We start from the raw sequence: 20,000 nt of genomic DNA on the forward strand, positions 1-20,000 counted from the left end.
TGATATTCTGACCCAACAACAAGAGCAGTCATTATTATCATTTTTTGTTCAAACAGCACTTCAAAAAAAAAGGGAAATTACTCTGTAATTAATGCTAGGGGACTTAATTTGCTTTAAACTGATCTTTCTCATCTTAAACATTACATTTTGAAATTATACTCAATATATAAAAAGCTTGGATTTTTTTAAAAAGTGTATCACAAGTGAGTCTTGAAGGCCTTGCCTCTCTTGTTTTTTTTTTATTAAATTTTTTTATTTTTTATTATTTTTTTTTTTTTAGAAAATCATATTCTTTTTTTTTTTGTCAGCAAGAAATCAGACTACTCACATAGATGACGGCTTCAAAGGCCTTCCTGGCTGCATCGTCGTGAGTATCGTTCCGACGCCATACCCTGTCAGACTGCACGTCATCTTGCAGTCCTGTGCGCGTGTACACCTGCCAAGTGCACGTCACTCTCACGTCAACGCTGTCATCGGTACCTCCTCTTTGTCACAGTTTCACTTTCGCTTTCACTTTTCTCAAGGCGGCGTCGCAGCGTTCGAAACTAACTACCCGTTTACGTGGAGTGATGGCCTAGAGGTAACGCGTCCGCCTAGGAAGCGAGAGAGAATCTGAGCGCGCTGGTTCGAATCACGGCTCAGCTGCCGATATTTTCTCCCCCTCCACTAGACCTTGAGTGGTGGTCTGGACGCTAGTCATTCGGATGAGACGATAAACCGAGGTCCCGTGTGCAGCATGCACTTAGCGCACGTAAAAGAACCCACGGCAACAAAAAGGTTGTTCCTGGCAAAATTCTGTAGAAAAATCCACTTCGATAGGAAAAACAAATAAAACTGCACGCAGGAAAAAATACAAAAAAAAAAAGAAAAAAAAAAGGGTGGCGCTGTAGTATAGCGACGCGCTCTCCCTGGGGAGAGCAGCCCGAATTTCACACAGAGAAATCTGTTGTGATAAAAAGAAATACAGATACAGATACAGATACCCCGCATCTGCTGGGTAGATTGCCTGACCAGCAGCGTAACCCAACGCGCTTAGTCAGGCCTTGAGTGCATGCAATATATATATTATTAATTTTGTGTACCTATATATCAGGGGCGGGTTTTATCTTCAGAATGTTCGCCAGAGGACAAACCCTGTTGTTGCCGTGGGTTCTTTTCCAGTGAGTGCTGCATGCGGGGACCTCAGTGTGTCGTCTCACCCAAATGATTAGGCGTTCAGTTTGATTTTTCCAGTCAAACTTGTATTTGTTGTATTTGTATTTCTTTTTATTACAACAGATTTCTCTGTGTGAAATTCGGGCTGCTCTCCCCAGGGAGAGCGCGTCGCTATACTACAGCGCCAACCATTTTTTTGGTATTTTTTCCAGCGTGTAGTTTTTTTTTTTTCGTATAGAAGTGGATTTTTCTACAGAATTTTTGCCAGGAACAACCCTTTTGTTGCCGTGGGTTCTTTTACGTGCACTAAATACATGCTGCACACGGGACCTCGGTTTATCGTCTCATCCGAATGACTAAGCGTCCAGACCACCACTCAAGGTCTAGTGGAGGGGGAGAAATTATCGGCGGCTGAACCGTGATTCGAACCAGCGCACTCAGATTCTCTCGCTTCCTAGGCGGACGCGTTACCTCTAGGCCATCACTCCACTAAAACTTGGGAGAAAGAGCAGGAGCGGGATTCGAACCCAGACCTTCACGGGCACTGTATTGGTGGATGAGCGTCTGCGATGTTGCCCCTTCTTTGTGACAGCATCAAACCAAATCAAATGCTTTTGCTTTCAGCTCCGCCGACCACAGTCGTCCAATGCGTACAGAGTGGTAACTCTCTCCATTCACACGGTACACAGTGCTGCTTTACTATTTGTCAATCATTTCATCTCCTGGCCTCATTATTTGTTAATTTCCACCGAGGCAACCATGTGTTTGTTCTGTATTGTCCATGTGTTCTGTGTTTTAAGAGGCTATGCCAGTCTTGAATAAAAGCTAATTGATGTTTGCACATTTCTTCTGTCTTTGCTGCTGTGTGCACATGTCAAATGATCGGTATGAGGACAGGGCCCGGCGCTTCCCTTTTTGAGGAAGTGTCTGGGTTTGTTCCAATGCACCTTTTATTTACCTGTGTGCTAGCTGAATCGGTAGCGGAAGCAGGCACTGACTTGAAGTTGTGCACCTTGTGAATGGAGAGAGTTAACCATAATTATAGATTACACAATTCTCAATAGCTTCGAGGAAGATGAGTAACCGCTTACGTCACTGTTGATGCAGATGAAGGCGAATTCTCCTGACGTCATTCCCAGCTCGTGCGCAACCAGCATGTACTTCCTCATTGACAGCCACGGCACGGAGAAGATGATTACTGAGGGGAACCACATGGTCAGCCATTTCAATGCCTGAAGACTCTCAAACACAAAGCTGTTTCTCTATCTATCTATCTATCTATCTATCTATCACACAAACACTCTCGCATATTCACAAACTTTTCACACCCTTCACCACCCTCACCTCCACCGTTCCCCCATCTCTGTGTCTGTCTGTCTATCTACCTACCTGTCTATCTACCTACCTACCTGTCTATCTATCTATCTGTCTTTCTACCTACCCACCTACCTGTCTATCTATCTACCTACCTACCTGTCTATCTATCTACCTACCTACCTATCTATCACAAAAATACACACACATTCACACTGGCATCCCCGCATTTCTCACCTTCACACCTCCGCTCTTACCCCTCCCCCTCTCTCTCTTTCTGTCTTGCTATCTATCTATCAAACACACACACACACCACACACACAACACACACCACACAAACACACACACCACACACACACACACACACACCACACACCACGCACACCACACACACATACACATATACACACACACATACGCGCAACTACCCACTGACACTCACATCCAAAAGCACACACACACACAACTCCCATCTCCACCCACCTCCACCTTCCGCTACCCATAACAAACACGCATCTCAGCCCCCCCTACGCCCCCCCCCCCCCCCCGTCCTCCTCCCAACCTCCCCCCCCCCCCCCGAAAAAAAAAGAAAGAAAAGAAGAAGAAAAAGAAAACACCTTTCTCAATGACCTTCACAAACACGCCAACTTCTTCGCCCCCCCCCCCCCGCCCCCCGCCTCTCTCTCCCTCCTCCCTCCCCCACCCCAACTCCTCGGCCCCTCCTCTCCCTCCCTCACCCCCACCATCCCCCCCTTTCCTCCTCACTCCCCCCTCACCCCTCACCCCCCCCCCACATCCCCCCACATCCCCAAATTCCTCACTTCTGGCGTATTTCCGGATTTGCAGGAAGATGTCTCGGATCTCGAAGTCCGGCTTATCGGGGTGGACACCATGGGTGGACGGTACAGTGTTCCCGCCATTCGGGCGCCGAAGCAGGGTAGCGATGGCGTTGTGCACCGATCGATAGGTGGTATCCGTGTCGTAGATCATGGCGAACCGGTTCCAGCGGAATAAGGACTTCACGTAGGTCATTGTGTTGGCTAGGAGAAAAGGAGGGTGGTGGTGGTGGTGGTGGTGGTGGGTGTGGGTGGAAAGTAGCAGTAGCAGTAGCAGTAGTAGTAGTAGTGGTTGTTGTTATTTTGTTGTTATATAGTAATAGTAGTTCGTAGTAGTAGTAGTTCCGGAACAGGGGGTGTGGTTGTGGGTGGTGGATGGAAAGTAGTAGCAGCAGTAGTAGTAGTAGTTGTTGTTATTTTGTTGTTGTTGTTGTTGTATAGTAATAGTAGTTTGTAGTAGTAGTTCCGTAACAGGGGGTGTGGTTGTGGCTAGTGGATGGAAAGTAGCAGCAGCAGTAGTACTAGTAGTTGTTATTTTGTTGTTGTTGTTGTTGTATAATAATAGTAGTTCGTAGCAGCAGCAGCAGTAGTAGTAGTTATTTTGTGGTTGTTGTTGTATAGTAATAGTAGTTTGTAGTAGTAGTAGTAGTTCCGGAACAGGGGGTGTGGTTGTGGGTGGAAAGTAGTAGCAGCAGTAGTAGTAGTTGTTGTTATTTTGTTGTTGTTGTTGTATAGTAATAGTAGTTTGTAGTAGTAGTAGTTCCGGAACAGGGGGTGTGGTTGTGGGTGGAAAGTTGTAGCAGCAGTAGTAGTAGTAGTTATTTTGTTGTTGCTGTATAGTAATAGTAGTTCGTAGTAGGAGTAGTAGGTCCGGAACAGGGGGTGTGGGTTGTGGGTGGTGGATGGAAAGCAGCAGCAGCAGTAGTAGTAGTAGTTATTTTGTTGTTGCTGTATAGTAATAGTAGTTCGTAGTAGGAGTAGTAGGTCCGGAACAGGGGGTGTGGGTTGTGGGTGGTGGATGGAAAGTAGTAGCAGTAGTAGTAATAGTAGTAGTAGTGGTGGTGGTGGTAGTAGTAGTAGTAGTTGTTGTTGTTGTAATAGTAGTTGTACCAGAACAGGGACTTCACGCAGGTCATTGTCTAGGCTGGAAGAAAGGGGTGGGTGGTGGTGGTGGAACGTAGCAGTAGTAGTAAGAGTTATAGCGGTAGCTGTATAATGATAGTAGTAGTAGTAATAGTAGTAGCAGTAGTAGTAGTACCGTAACAGGGATTTTACGTAGGTCATTGTCTGGGCTGGAAGAAAGTGGGTGTGGCTGTGGGTGGAAACAGTAGTAGCAGTAGCAGTAGCAGCAGCAACAGTAGTAGCAGTAGTAGTAGTAGCAGCAGTAGCAGCAGCAGCAGTAGTAGTAGTAGTAGTGCCGGAACAGAGACTTCACGAAGGTCATCGTGTTAGCTGGAAGAAAAGGGTGGTGGTTGTGGGTGGACAGTAGCAGTAGTAGTAGTAGTAGTTGCTGCTGTTGTTGTAGAAGTAGTGGTAGTAGCAGTAGTAGCTGTAGTAGTGGTCGTCCTACACACAGACACAGACAGACAGACAGACAGAACTTGTTGAGGGACCTCAGGACATGGATGAGGGTAGAACAAGTGTGTCTGTCCTTCAGACCGACAGACAGACAGACACAGACAGACAGACAGACACACACACAGACACAGACAGACAGACAGACACACACCCACACACACGGAGACACACACACAGACCCAGACACACACACAAACACACACACACACAGACAAACACACACACACAACACACACACACAAAAGCCCCCCTTCGCCCCCCCCCTCCACACACACAACCCCCCCACACACACACACACACACAAATACACAACACACACACACACACACACACAGAACCCCCCCCACACACACACACAAACACACACACACATACACACACACACACACACACACACAGAACCCCCCCCCACCACCTGCCCACACACACACACACACACACACAGACCCCCCACACACACACACAAACACACACACACAGACCCCCCACCCAGTCCTCCCACCACACACACAGAGAACCCCCCTCCCCAACACACACACACACACAGAGGTACCTACAGAACTTGTTGAGCGGCCCCAGGACACGGACGAGAGTGGAGTAGGTATGCCTGTTCCTCAGCTCGTGACTGTTAGACACCCAGCCCACCACAGGTATGTTCCAGTGAGATGCCAGCATGGCCACCCCGCTCATACCTAGTAGGTAGGGACAAAAGGAGGAGGGGTAGAGTCATTCGGATGAAAAACAAGTGGAAGCAGCAGCATCCACGCCACACCACAACAGAGCAGACCCGACCTACCTCGACGAGATCAGGTAGCCATTTTCAGGCTCAGGACAGGCCACAACCGCCTGAAACACCACCTATACACGAAACTCCGAATCGGCGACACAGAGCAGTGCCCCTGCAGAACAGGCAGCCAGACAACAGAACATCTGCTGCAGTCCTGCCCGCTCCACTAAGCGCTCCGAAAGAAAACCTGGCCCGACCCAATCCCAGCGGCCCGGAAGCTCTACGGAGGACTGGAGGACCTGCGACGTACTGCCGCCTTCGTCGAGGAGACGGGGGAATCCATCTGATAAATGACGAACGAGACAACAATTCGGATGAGACGACAAACCGAGGTCCCGTTTGCAGCATGCACTTTGCGCACGTAAAAGAACCCACGGCAACAAAAGGGTTGTCCCTGGCAAAATTTAGTTAAAAAAAGCTTCAATAGGTAAAACAAACAAAACTGCACGCAGAAAAAAATGCAAAAAAAGAGGGTGGCACTCTCAGTGTAGCGACGCGCTCTCCCTGGGGAGAGCAGCCCGAATTTCACACAGAGAAATCAGTTGTGACAAAAATAGAGAAATACAATAATAACAATGACTGGTGATAATGTCTGTATGATAGTCAGTCACGTCCGACTATGACCATCAGAACAGCAGAGGAGGCAGCTGCTGTTCCGACTACCTGGGCTAGAATTTGATTATAGTGGAGAGTGTCTTGCCCAAGTTACATCCCCACTCTCTCGGCCAAGAGGGTTTTAGGACAGTCGGCGTTGAGGATGGTTCCCAAAGGCCAACTAGCCCCCCAGTGCTGCAGCACTCAGAGCCAGTGCAATTTCGCCTCCTAGTTTGAGAGTATGGTAATGAATAATACTAACACCACAAGTATGTTCCAGTGAGATCCCAGCTTAGCCAGCCCGCTCATACCTGGGGAGATAAGGGGGTGGGGGGATAAGGGGGTGGGGGGAAGGAGGAGGAGGGGTAGAATAATAACAATCTTGTTGATAATTGCATTGCATTGCATTGCATTGCATTGTATTTCTTGTTTTTTGTCACAACAAATTTCTCTGTGTGAAATTCGGGCTGCTCTCCCCAGGGAGAGCGCGTCGCTACACTGAGAGCGCCACCCATTTTTTTTTGGTAGTAATTTTTCCTGCGTGCAGTTTTATTTGTTTTTCCTATCGAAGCAGATTTTTCTACAGAATTTTGCCAGGGACAACCCTTTCGTGTGGTGATGGTAATTATAACAATAAAAAAACAAAAAAACAAAACAGCAACAATACCGCAACTATTGCTAGTAACAACAACAGCAACAGCAGCAACAACAAGAACAACAACAACAATCATAATAATAAGGAGAAGAAGAAGAAGAAGGAGGAGGAGGAGGAGGAGAATACGTTCTTACATTTTCATAGAACTATTGTGTCAAACATGTGTCATAAATGAAGATGTCACTTAAACTCCTCCACCACCACGGTCCTTCTCCGCCCCCCACTACCAACACCCTCCCGACACACACACACACACACACACACACACTCACACACACACTCACACACACACACACACGCTCACACATATGCACTCACAAACACCCACAACAAACACTGTACACACACACACACACACACACACACACACACCACGCTCACACATACGCACCCACAGACACAACAAACACTGCACACACACACACACACACACCACACACGCACGCACCCACAAACACACACAACAAACACTATACACACCCACACACACACACACACCACGCTCACACATACGCACCCACAGACACAACAAACACTGGATACACACACACACACACACACACCACACGCACGCACCCACAAACACACACAACAAACACTATACACACCCACAAACACCCACAACAAACACTAGACACACACGCCCACACACACACCCACCCACCCCACCCACGCACACATACGCACCTACAAACACCCACAACAAGCACGCGCACACACACAAACACACACACACACATACACACACACACACGCGCGCGTGCGCACACGCACACACCACACCAAACCAAACGATACGCTCTCTCTCTCTCTCTCTCTCTCTCTCACAGACACACACACACACACCAAACCAAACCACACGCTCACACACACACACACACAAACACACACGCACGCACAAAACACACACACACACACACACACATACGGTTTTCCCACGCATACCTCACCTGCCGACGTCACAGCGAAGCAATAAATAACCTATCCCAGAAGACAAACATCTTGAGAGGGAGCAGCCTTCACCAGCACTGTACAGCTATACATTAGATTAATAGCAATAGCGTGCTTCTGTGTTGCTATATTACATACAGCATCTTTCCCCCGACTGTCCCTACATATGTTTTCCATACTTTCTCTTCTTGTTACATATGTTTCTTCCGTTCATTGTTGCTTTTTTCTTTCTTTCTGTGTTGTCTTCAAGGTTTTACTCGGAAAAGGATTTCGTGTTCTATGGCAGTGTGTCTGCACTAAGAATATCGTTCATTGAATAATCTACTATTAAATTGTTCGAACCCATATTTCCAAGATTGCTAAACAAAACAAACAAACAAAAAAACCGAAAAAAAACAAAAACAACAACAAAAAACAAAAACAAAAATCAGGGCAGTGGGTAGAGGGACTCAGTAGAAAGACCACTAGAAGGACCCAGTAAAAAGACCATTATGAGGACCCAGTAGAAAGACCACTTGAAGAACCCAGTACAAAGACCACTAAGAGGACCCAGTAAAAAGACCACTAAGAGGACTCAGTAAAAAGACAACTAAGAGGACCCAGTAAAAAGACCACTAAGAGGACACAGTAGAAAGACCACTAAGAGGACCCAGTAAAAAGACCACTAAGAGGACTCAGTAAAAAGACAACTAAGAGGACCCAGTAGAAAGACCACTAAGAGGACACAGTAGAAAGACCACTAAGAGGGCACAGTAGAAAGACCACTAAGAGGACTCAGTAAAAAGACAACTAAGAGGACTCAGTAAAAAGACAACTAAGAGGACCCAGTAGAAAGACCACTAAGAGGGCACAGTAGAAAGACCACTAAGAGGACACAGTAGAAAGACCACTAAGAGGACACAGTAGAAAGACCACTAAGAGGGCACAGTAGAAAGACCACTAAGAGGACCCAGTAGAAAGACCACTAAGAGGACCCAGTAGAAAGACCACTAAGAGGACTCAGTAAAAAGACCACTAAGAGGACCCAGTAGAAAGACCACTAAGAGGACTCAGTAGAAAGACCACTAAGAGGACACAGTAGAAAGACCACTAAGAGGACCCAGTAAAAAGACCACTAAGAGGACTCAGTAAAAAGACAACTAAGAGGACCCAGTAGAAAGACCACTAAGAGGACACAGTAGAAAGACCACTAAGAGGGCACAGTAGAAAGACCACTAAGAGGACACAGTAGAAAGACCACTAAGAGGACACAGTAGAAAGACCACTAAGAGGACCCAGTAGAAAGACCACTAAGAGGACTCTAGAAAGACCACTAAGAGGACCCAGTAAAAAGTCCACAAGAATGACCCAGTAGAAAGACCACTAAGAGGACCCAGTAAAAAGACCACTAGAAGGACCCAGTAAAAAGACCACTAGGAGGACCCAGTAGAAAGACCACTAAGAGGACTCAGTAAAAAGACCACTACGAGGACCCAGTAGAAAGACCACTAAGAGGACCCAGTAGAAAGATCACTACGAGGACTCAGTAAAAAGACCACTACGAGGACCCAGTAGAAAGACCACTACGAGGACTCAGTAAAAAGACCACTAAGAGGACTCAGTAGAATGACCACTATGTGGACCCAGTAAAAAGACCACTATGTGGACCCAGTAAAAAGACAACTGGGAGGACCCAGTAAAATGACAACTAAGAGGACTCAGTAGAATGACCACTATGTGGACCCAGTAAAAAGATCACTAGGAGGACCCAGTAAAAAGACAACTGGGAGGACCCAGTAAAAAGACAACTGGGAGGACCCAGTAAAAAGACCACTATGTGGACCCAGTAAAAAGACCACTATGAGGACCCAGTAAAAAGACAACTGGGAGGACCCAGTAAAAAGACCACTATGTGGACCCAGTAAAAAGACCACTATGAGTACCCAGTAACAAGACAATGGGAGGACCAGTAAAAAGATAACTAGGAGTACCCAGTAAAAAGACCACTATTGGACCCAGTAAAAAGACCACTATGTGTACCCAGTAAAAAGACAACTGGGAGGACCCAGTAAAAGACCAATGAGTACCAGTAAGGACCAGGACCCAGTAAAAGACCACTATGAGTACCAGAAGACAACTGGAGGACCAGTAAAAAGACAATGGAAAAAGACAAGGGACCCAGTAAAAAGACCAACCATAAAAGACCATAGTGGACCCAGAAAAAGACCACAACAAGAAAAGACAAGAGAACCCAAAAAGACAAAAGAAAAGAACACTTGGGGATAAAACACCATGGAGGAAAGAAAGAACAGGAACAGGAGGAGAGGAGGAAGAGAGGGGAGAGGAAGAGGAGGAAGGAGGAGAAGGAGGGGGAGGATAGGGGAAAGAAGGGAGGAGAGAGAGAGGAGGGGGAGGAGGAGGGGGAGGAATAGGAGGAAGAAGGAGGAGAGGGAGGAGGAAGAAAAGGGGGAGGAGGAGGAAGGGGAGGAGAAAGAGGAAGAGGAGAATGAAGAGGAGGAGAAGGAGGAGGACGAGGGGGATTGGGAAGAGGAGGGGGATAAGGAAGAGGAGAAGGAGGAAGAGGATGAAGAGGAGGAGAAGGCGGAGGAGGAGGAGGAGGGGACTCACCCTCAGAGCAGGGCGGGCCCAAGAAGACGTCAGGATCGAAGTCCCTGCGGGCATCCACGGCGGCCGTCAGAGCCGCTTTGGGATCACACTTACTGTCGTACCATTTGACCCTGAAACACACACACATAACACGCGCGCACGCACACACACACATACACACGCGCCCACACACACACACACACACACACACACGAACACATACGCATGCGCGCGCACACACACACACACGCGCGCGCGCGCGAACACATTTTTTCAAATTTTTTTATATTAAATTTTTTTGGGACTAGTACTACTACTGCTGCTGCTGCTGCTACTGCTACTACTCCACAATCTCTCTCTGCCGTACACATGCAGCCCTCACTCCAGCATAGTTTCGGACACACACGTGAGAGCGCGAGTGTGTACACACACACACAAACACACACACATACTTACATGCACACGCACACTTACATGCACACGCAAACACACATACTTATAAGCACACGCACATACAGACACAGAGACACACACACAGACACACGGACATACGCACACACACACACACACACACTTACACGAACAGACATACACGCACTCACATACGCACACACACACACACACACACACACACACACACACACACACACACACACACACACAAGAAAATGAATACAAAAGCCGTGTCTTCGAAAAGTTGCACGGTGCACTGAAAGATTACGAGAACGATTTAAGAAACAAACAAACTGAAATTGATAACATGCTGTGTTTAACATTTCTACCTTTCCAAATACAGTGAAATGACGAAATATAATTCTAAATGGCAAACCGAAAAATGACAACAATGTTACACCCAAACTCTGTGTCTGTGTGTGTGTGTGTGTGTGTGTGTGTGTGGGTGGGTGGGTGGGTGGGTATGTGCGCGCGCACACGGGTGTGTCTGTGTGTCTATGTGCCTGTTTTTGTTTTCGCTTCAACTCGTCCCAACCATTCCCACTCTTAAGCGCTGGTAGATTCTTTTTTAAAAAAAAAAAAGAAGAAGAAAAAAAGCAATATCACGACTTTACAAACTGCCGAAAAGCGTGTCGTAAGTGACCCAAATCTAAGGGCGACAAGGCAGTGACCACAAACTGCCCCCCCCCCCCGGTTGTCTCCCTAGAGGTGACACATGCCACAAGGGGAATGCATGAGGTCAGGGGTGTGTGTGTGAAAGTCCCTCAGGATTCTCTGGGGCCCACTTGTTCGCGTGTTCTTTTCTCGTTAGGCTTGCCCGACTCGTCCTCAGAAAGAAAAAATCTGAGCACATCACTCCTCTTTTGCAACATCTCCACTGGCTCCCTGTCTCACACCGAATAAAGTACAAGATCAGCACTCTATGTTATAGATGTATTCACAAAACTGCCCCTTTCTATGTCTGCGGCTGCCTTCACCTCTACACTCCATCTCGCTCACTACGATCGGCTTCGGATCCACTCTGTTTACGCACATCCATTCAAACACTCGACTGTTGGCCGCCGTTCTTTCTCTGTCTCTGGACCTTGCGATTGGAATGAACTTCCTCTTTCGCTTCGTCAAGTCTCCACACTCAGCTCTTTCAAGTCTGGGCCTTAAAACCCACCTCTTCCCAAAATAGCCTCCTTTGCCCGCCTCTTCCTTGTCTTTAGTTTCTACAGTTTTAGAGTTATGCATGCGTGTGAATGACTGGTGCGAAAGCGCTTTGATTTGTCTCTGCATAAGAGTCAGCGCTATATAAATACAATTATTGTATTGTTATTGCGTGTTTTGTTTCTCGTTGGGTTTCTAAGAGAACGGTTAGTCGCCGGAGGCCGGAAGGGCCACGGAGGTTAGGAGAGGGAGTGGGAAACGAGATGGTGGGTGGGGAGTGGGGAGTGGGGGTGGTAGGATGGGGTGGGGGTGGGGGTGGGGAGTGGGGTGGTTGGACAGGAGGGAGGGGGTGGTAAAGGGGTTCTGTCTGTGGGAAAGACGTTAGTTCAAGGAATGTTCATCATACGACGAAACTCCATTCTTTCCCCTTTAAGAAAGAAAAGGGGTGTACAAAAAATATCGTAGTGTTAATAAGAAACTCTAGGGAGAACTTGGAAAATACAAGTTCTTCTTCTCTGAAGACCTTGTACTGTCCAGCTTTCTCTAGAGTTTCTTATTACTGCGATATTTTCCCAGCACATCATCATAGTGGTGAAGGGTTTTGTTTAAGTGGCTATGAAGTTATACTGTTGTTACAAAGGATAGCGACGTTGTCTCTAAGGAACAGAGAGAGAGAGACAGAGACAGACAGACAGACAGAGACAAAGAGACATAGAGAGAGAGAGAGAGATAGAGTGAGAGACAGACAGAGACAAAGAGACAGAGAGAGAGACAGACAGACAGACAGAGAGAGACAGAGACAAAGACACACACACACACACACACATACAGATGTGATCGATCGAGAGAAACACAATGCGATATAGACAGATCTGTCAGAAACAGAGAGAAAGATAGAGACAGACAGAAAGAGGGAGAGACAGAGACAGACAAACAGGCAGACAAAAAGACAGATGTCTGCAGAGTCCAAACAAGTGGAGGAGTGTCATATGCATGTACTCCACCACCCCCTCCAACTCCTTCTTTAACTCACTCAGTACGGCCAGTCCTCTCTTCTCCTCTACACAGACCCCTCAGATGTCCAGTGGGTGTCTGAATGACCAAACCTTTAGCTTCCGTCGTCAGAATTGTGGTATTCTTTGTCAACATTCACCTCTTCAGTATAAGAGCCTTCCGCTTGCAATAGTTTGATGATGGTAATTGGGGTGAAACGCTGTTAACGTCGTCTCTTTCGCCGTTCGTATGGAGAGAGTTAAAAAAAGAAAGAAAAAAAAAGGTTTTAAAAATATGTTTTCGGAGGTCAATAACTGTGCCCTACACGTTCCTTTTGGGAAGAATCTCCCCCCCCCCTTGCCCCCCACCCCCTCCTCCTCACCTCCCCCCTACGAGCCAGTTGAACCACAAGACACAGATGAAAAACGGATCCAAATCTATTTGCTCATCTGTCTCCTCACAGTTGCTGACGTCATTTGATGACACTGCACCGGCGACAAAAAACACACAACGTAAGGCAGGTCCGCACGCATGCGCGAAACCTCCCACATCCATTCCCCCCCCTGCTCCTTTCAGACCGATCTGCACGCATACCCCGACCCACGCACTCACGTGTTTCGTTTGTACTGTTCGGAACTATCCATTATGGTCCCCTCAAGATGGCTGCGGCGTTGTCTTCCCGCCATGCGCTCGTTTGTCATGTGACCGGACGCAGCGTTTATCGCCCTTGTAACCCGAGAGGTGGCGCCGGGCAGTTCATTCGCTCAGCATGGCACGTGCAGTCGTTTTTTTTTTTTTTTTTGTTGTTGTCCCACGTGATAAACGCTATGTTTCTGTGCCTGGGAAACGCGTGTGTGATCGTTTGTTTGTTCAAATGTCTTTCATCTCGATACGAAAGCTGTTGTTTTTGTAGTTTATTCACATCACTGTTCCCCCTCTCTTGCATAACATTTTGCTACAAATAAGATTGCTATTATATATATATATATATATATATATATATATATATATATATATATATATATATATATATATAAAACAAAAAAAACCGTAACAAATACCCAGGCTCACACCTTCCGCTACCAATTCCGACCAAGGACAAATAACGAAATCATTTTTACCTTCCCTTCTTGCACATTTATTCATTTATTCTTCCGGATATTTAGAAATGAAAAACCCCCCCTTCCCACAACAAATATCATCACGAACACATTCTTACTGCCGGCCTAACACTCTCTCATTCAGTTCAAATCCTAACCCACTTCAAAAAATTTCACATCACTCTAGACATAACAATGAAAGGCGAGGTCAGACGAAGTCGAAGTGGAGTGATGGCCTAGAGGTAACGCGTCCGCCTAGGAAGCAAGAGAATCTGAGCGCGCTGGTTCGAATCACGGATCAGCCGCCCATATTTTCTCCCCCTCCACTAGACCTTGAGTGGTGGTCTGGACGCTAGTCATTCGGATGAGACGATAAACCGAGGTCCCGTGTGCAGCATGCATTTAGCGCACGTAAAAGAACCCACGGCAACAAAGGGGTTGTTCCTGGCAAAATTCTGTAGAAAAATCCACTTCGATAGGAAAAACAAATAAAAACTACATGCAGGAAAAATACAAAAAAAGAGGGTGGCGCTGTAGTGTAGCGACGCCCTCTCCCTGGGGAGAGCAGCCCGAATTTCACACAGAGAAATCTGTTGTGATAAAAAGAAACACAGATACAAACAAACAAATACAAAGAACCAAAAACTTACAGTTTGAATCCTGAGGAGGGAGCCAGCTGAACAAAATGACACAGGGAAGAGAAGAAGACAAAAATTATACGAAAAAAAACCACAACAAAAGACGGTCAATTTGTGGAAAGAGGAATGGAGGGAGTTAGGGGCTGGCAGTAGCAGTTTGAGAATTGTGCGCGTGTTTTTTTGCGCTTCCCCGCTATGCATGCTGGCGGAAAGTGTTCGTACTGACCACTACTGTCTCCAGCCAGCTATTTTAACTTGCAGCCACTGTTCTAAACTTAGATGGACAGCAGCTCATTGATCAGGAAAGCTGAAGCCAACTGGACGCCATATTGTTTCTCGTATCCGGTCGTCAGTCCGTTGAGAAGTCGTCTGCAAACTGGTGGTAGTTTCTGAACTGTATTTTCGATGATATCGTGTTATGCTTGCCCCAACGACATGCCAAATGTTGTGTCTTGATTGATATCTGGCAATGGTTTATTTACCAAAGTAATGTAGCGCACTTGTAGCGCAAACTTGCTGTGGTGGCACACAAAGGAATGCCAGCTTAACTAACGCCGCGAGCAAGTGAAAGCGTGCCGTGAAGCAGTCATCGTAGCCAGCTGAGCACTCGGCTACATACATGTAGTCACTGCTTCGCGCTATACTGACACGGGTAGCAAAATGGCTGATTGCACACTTCTGCTGGCTTCAGTAAGCAAAGGGGCTCAAAGTAGGCATGCGCTGTCCACCTATTTTTAGCACAGTGACTTGCAGCGACGTGACTTCCTTTTTCTTTCTTTTCCCTTTTTCATGAAACTGGTGGCTGGTCCAAGGGACTGAACTCTTAAATCATACCAGCAGAGTGACCTCCAGTCATCTATATCAGTTTTTTCCCGTTGGGAGAGCGCCGAAGATGACAACTGGCTGTGTGTGACTGGAGTGTGTTGCTGTGTCAGGCTGATGACAACTGGCTGTGTGTGACTGAAGTGTGTTGCTGTGTCAGGCTGACGGCAACTGGCTGTGTGTGACTGGAGTGTGTTGCTGTGTCAGGCTGGCAGCAACTGGCTGTGTGTGACTGAAGTGTGTTGCTGTGTCAGGCTGGCAGCAACTGGCTGTGTGTGACTGAAGTGTGTTGCTGTGTCAGGCTGGCAGCAACTGGCTGTGTGTGACTGAAGTGTGTTGCTGTGTCAGGCTGACGGCAACTGGCTGTGTGTGACTGAAGTGTGTTGCTGTGTCAGGCTGACGGCAACTGTCTGTGTGTGACTGGAGTGTGTTGCTGTGTCAGGCTGACAGCAACTGGCCGTGCGTGACTGGAGTGTGTTGCTGTGTCAGGCTGACGGTAACTGTCTGTATGTGACTGAAGTGTGTTGCTGTGTCAGGCTGACGGTAACTGCCTGTGTGTGACTGAAGTGTGTTACTGTGTCAGGCTGACGGCAACTGGCTGTGTGTGACTGAAGTGTGTTGCTGTGTCAGGCTGATGACAATTGGCTGTGTGTGACTGAAGTGTGTTGCTGTGTTAGGCTGACGGCAACTGGCTGTGTGTGACTGGAGTGTGTTGCTGTGTCAGGCTGACGGCAACTGGCTGTGTGTGACTGAAGTGTGTTGCTGTGTCAGGCTGACGGCAACTGGCTGTGTGTGACTGGAGTGTGTTGCTGTGTCAGGCTGACGGCAACTGGCTGTGTGTGACTGGAGTGTGTTGCTGTGTCAGGCTGACGGCAACTGGCTGTGTGTGACTGAAGTGTGTTGGTGTGTTAGGCTGACGGTAACTGGCTGTGTGTGACTGAAGTGTGTTGGTGTGTTAGGCTGACGGCAACTGGCTGTGTGTGACTGAAGTGTGTTGCTGTGTTAGGCTGACGGCAACTGGCTGTGTGTGACTGAAGTGTGTTGCTGTGTCAGGCTGACAGCAGCTGGATGTGTGTGACTGAAGTGTGTTACTGTGTCAGGCTGACGGCAACTGGCTGTGTGTGACTGAAGTGTGTTACTGTGTCAGGCTGACGGCAACTGGCTGTGTGTGACTGAAGTGTGTTGCTGTGTCAGGCTGATGACAATTGGCTGTGTGTGACTGAAGTGTGTTGCTGTGTTAGGCTGACGGCAACTGGCTGTGTGTGACTGGAGTGTGTTGCTGTGTCAGGCTGGCAGCAACTGGCTGTGTGTGACTGAAGTGTGTTGCTGTGTCAGGCTGGCAGCAACTGGCTGTGTCTGACTGAAGTGTGTTGCTGTGTCAGGCTGGCAGCAACTGGCTGTGTGTGACTGAAGTGTGTTGCTGTGTCAGGCTGGCAGCAACTGGCTGTGTGTGACTGAAGTGTGTTGCTGTGTCAGGCTGGCAGCAACTGGCTGTGTGTGACTGAAGTGTGTTGCTGTGTCAGGCTGACGGCAACTGGCTGTGTGTGACTGAAGTGTGTTGCTGTGTCAGGCTGACGGCAACTGTCTGTGTGTGACTGGAGTGTGTTGCTGTGTCAGGCTGACAGCAACTGGCCGTGCGTGACTGAAGTGTGTTGCTGTGTCAGGCTGACGGTAACTGTCTGTATGTGACTGAAGTGTGTTGCTGTGTCAGGCTGACGGTAACTGGCTGTGTGTGACTGAAGTGTGTTACTGTGTCAGGCTGACGGCAACTGGCTGTGTGTGACTGAAGTGTGTTGCTGTGTCAGGCTGATGACAATTGGCTGTGTGTGACTGAAGTGTGTTGCTGTGTTAGGCTGACGGCAACTGGCTGTGTGTGACTGGAGTGTGTTGCTGTGTCAGGCTGACGGCAACTGGCTGTGTGTGACTGAAGTGTGTTGCTGTGTCAGGCTGACGGCAACTGGCTGTGTGTGACTGGAGTGTGTTGCTGTGTCAGGCTGACGGCAACTGGCTGTGTGTGACTGGAGTGTGTTGCTGTGTCAGGCTGACGGCAACTGGCTGTGTGTGACTGAAGTGTGTTGGTGTGTTAGGCTGACGGCAACTGGCTGTGTGTGACTGAAGTGTGTTGGTGTGTTAGGCTGACGGCAACTGGCTGTGTGTGACTGAAGTGTGTTGCTGTGTTAGGCTGACGGCAACTGGCTGTGTGTGACTGAAGTGTGTTGCTGTGTCAGGCTGACAGCAGCTGGCTGTGTGTGACTGAAGTGTGTTGCTGTGTCAGGCTGATGACAACTGGCTGTGTGTGACTGAAGTGTGTTGCTGTGTCAGGCTGATGACAATTGGCTGTGTGTGACTGAAGTGTGTTGGTGTGTTAGACTGACGGTAACTGGCTGTGTGTGACTGAAGTGTGTTGCTGTGTCAGGCTGACGGTAACTGGCTGTGTCTGACTGAAGTGTGTTGCTGTGTCAGGCTGACGGTAACTGGCTGTGTCTGACTGAAGTACAAGTGTGTTGCTGTGTCAGGCTGACGGTAACTGGCTGTGTCTGACTGAGGTGTGTTGCTGTGTCAGGCTGACGGTATATGGTTGAGCTTATTGTGAACGTGGCCGAAATTTTCGGAAATATAACATCTTTCCTTCTCCGAGCCTTCGTGTTGACGTCACAACTTTTTACGCGTCATAATCAAGTGACGAAGAATGGCGGAAATGTTCCAGTCTCAAATGACGTCATTCAACCCGGGCTGTCGCAATATGTAAGCTTACATAAGTAAATTTTGAACCACCTGTCATGAAAAGCTGATATCTTACAAAGATGTGTGCGTGCATGCGTGCGCGCACGCGTGTGTGTGTTTACCAAGTAGTAGTGTGTTCAGTAAAGAAAATTTGTTTAGAACACTGCAACACCAACCTTAGGAAAAAAAAACAACGACAAACCTTTGGCTAACCGAATTCCACAAATGTGGAATGCACTACCAACCGAACGAACTTGCACAAAATACTAACACGTTCAAAAATCTCCTCGACACTAATACCACCTTAAAAGAAAACTTTTTTTTGGTTATGATGAATGAAAGCAGCAAAGTTCTTGCCGAAGTGTACTTGCGTATCCCGCCCAACAACAACAAACAAAAGAAGAAAAGAAAGAAAGAAAGAAAAAGAAAGAAGCAAAGATGAAGAATCGATGGGGGCATGAAAAAGGCCGAGAGGTCTAGTAGGCAGATGACCTGCCAGTCCCTACGCTTTTACTACTACTACTACTAGTAGTAGTAGATGTGATAACGCACTTGCGGTTTTGAATTCTAAATGTGTTTGCTTTGTATTTGTATTTCTTTTTATCACAGCAGATTTCTCTGTGTGAAATTCGGGCTGCTCTCCCCAGGGAGAGCGCGTCGCTACACTACAGCGCCACCCATTTTTGTTTTTCCTATCGCAGTGGATTTTTCTACAGAATTTTGCCAGGAACAACCCTTTTGTTGCCGTGGGTTCTTTTACGTGCGCTAAGCGCGTGCGCTAAGTGCATGCTGCATACGGGACCTCGGTTTATCGGCTCACCCGAATGACTAAGCGTCCAGACCACCACTCAAGGTCTAGTGGAGGGGGAGAAAATATCGGCGATTGAGCCGTGATTTGAACCAGCGCGCTCAGATTTTCTTGCTTCCCTAGGCGGACGCGTTACCTCTAGGCCATCACTCCACGTGATAGATTCCACGTTTGACATAGCAATTATACCTGTTCTCCAGATACACGTGATGAAGAAAAGAAGACGAAAGATTGAAGGCGATTTCCCATGGATTAAATCGATATGGTTGTACTTGTTACGTTTATGACATTCCAACACATTTTTTGTTCTGAAAACACCGAGAGAAAGCGAGCAAGCAAACGCGCATTAGAGAGAGAGAGAGAGAGAGAGAGAGAGAGAGAGACAGACAGACAGACAGACAGACAGAGAGACAGAGAGAGAGACAGAGACACAGAGACAGAGAGAGAGAAAGAGAGAGAGAGAGAGACAGAGAGAGAGAGAGGCAGACAGAGAATGCCATGTGAGCAAGTACGTCATTCAGTATGTATGTATGGATGTTAGGATGTACATAAGCATTAAGCAATAACGTGTATGTACATGTATGCATAGCTTCAATGGACAGATCCTCCTGATGTTCTGAAGACAAAAGGTTGGCATGACAGCACGGCCCTTAGATAAATCAGTTCTGTGAAACAACCCCCCCACCCCTGTCACCCTTAAGCTGACCTCGTTTAGGGGAGAGAGAGGGAGAGAGAGAGAGCGGGGTGGTGAGGGTAAGAGGAGACACAGACAGAGGGGGGGGGTGAGGGAGAGGGGCATGGACGGGGAGAGAGGAAGAAAGAGAGAGAGAGGGGAGGGAGAGAGAGAGGGGGG

The 20,000-nt window shown here is 47.6% G+C and overlaps 1 protein-coding gene across 1 annotated transcript in view; it reads right to left on the reverse strand.

The window, feature by feature from the left end:
* LOC143301569 (atrial natriuretic peptide receptor 2-like) overlaps positions 1-20,000 on the reverse strand; it is an 82,167-nt gene that overhangs the window by 57,449 nt on the left and 4,718 nt on the right. The window contains exons 3-7 of the mRNA XM_076615950.1: positions 10,479-10,588; positions 5,442-5,576; positions 3,292-3,510; positions 2,247-2,353; positions 329-436 (exon numbers count right to left, since the gene is read on the reverse strand). Coding sequence (XP_076472065.1) covers positions 329-436; positions 2,247-2,353; positions 3,292-3,510; positions 5,442-5,576; positions 10,479-10,588 — 679 coding nt within the window. The remainder of the gene's footprint in view (positions 1-328; positions 437-2,246; positions 2,354-3,291; positions 3,511-5,441; positions 5,577-10,478; positions 10,589-20,000) is intronic.

This window comes from Babylonia areolata, chromosome 27, assembly GCF_041734735.1.
Source record: "Babylonia areolata isolate BAREFJ2019XMU chromosome 27, ASM4173473v1, whole genome shotgun sequence".
NCBI lineage: Eukaryota > Metazoa > Mollusca > Gastropoda > Neogastropoda > Buccinidae > Babylonia > Babylonia areolata.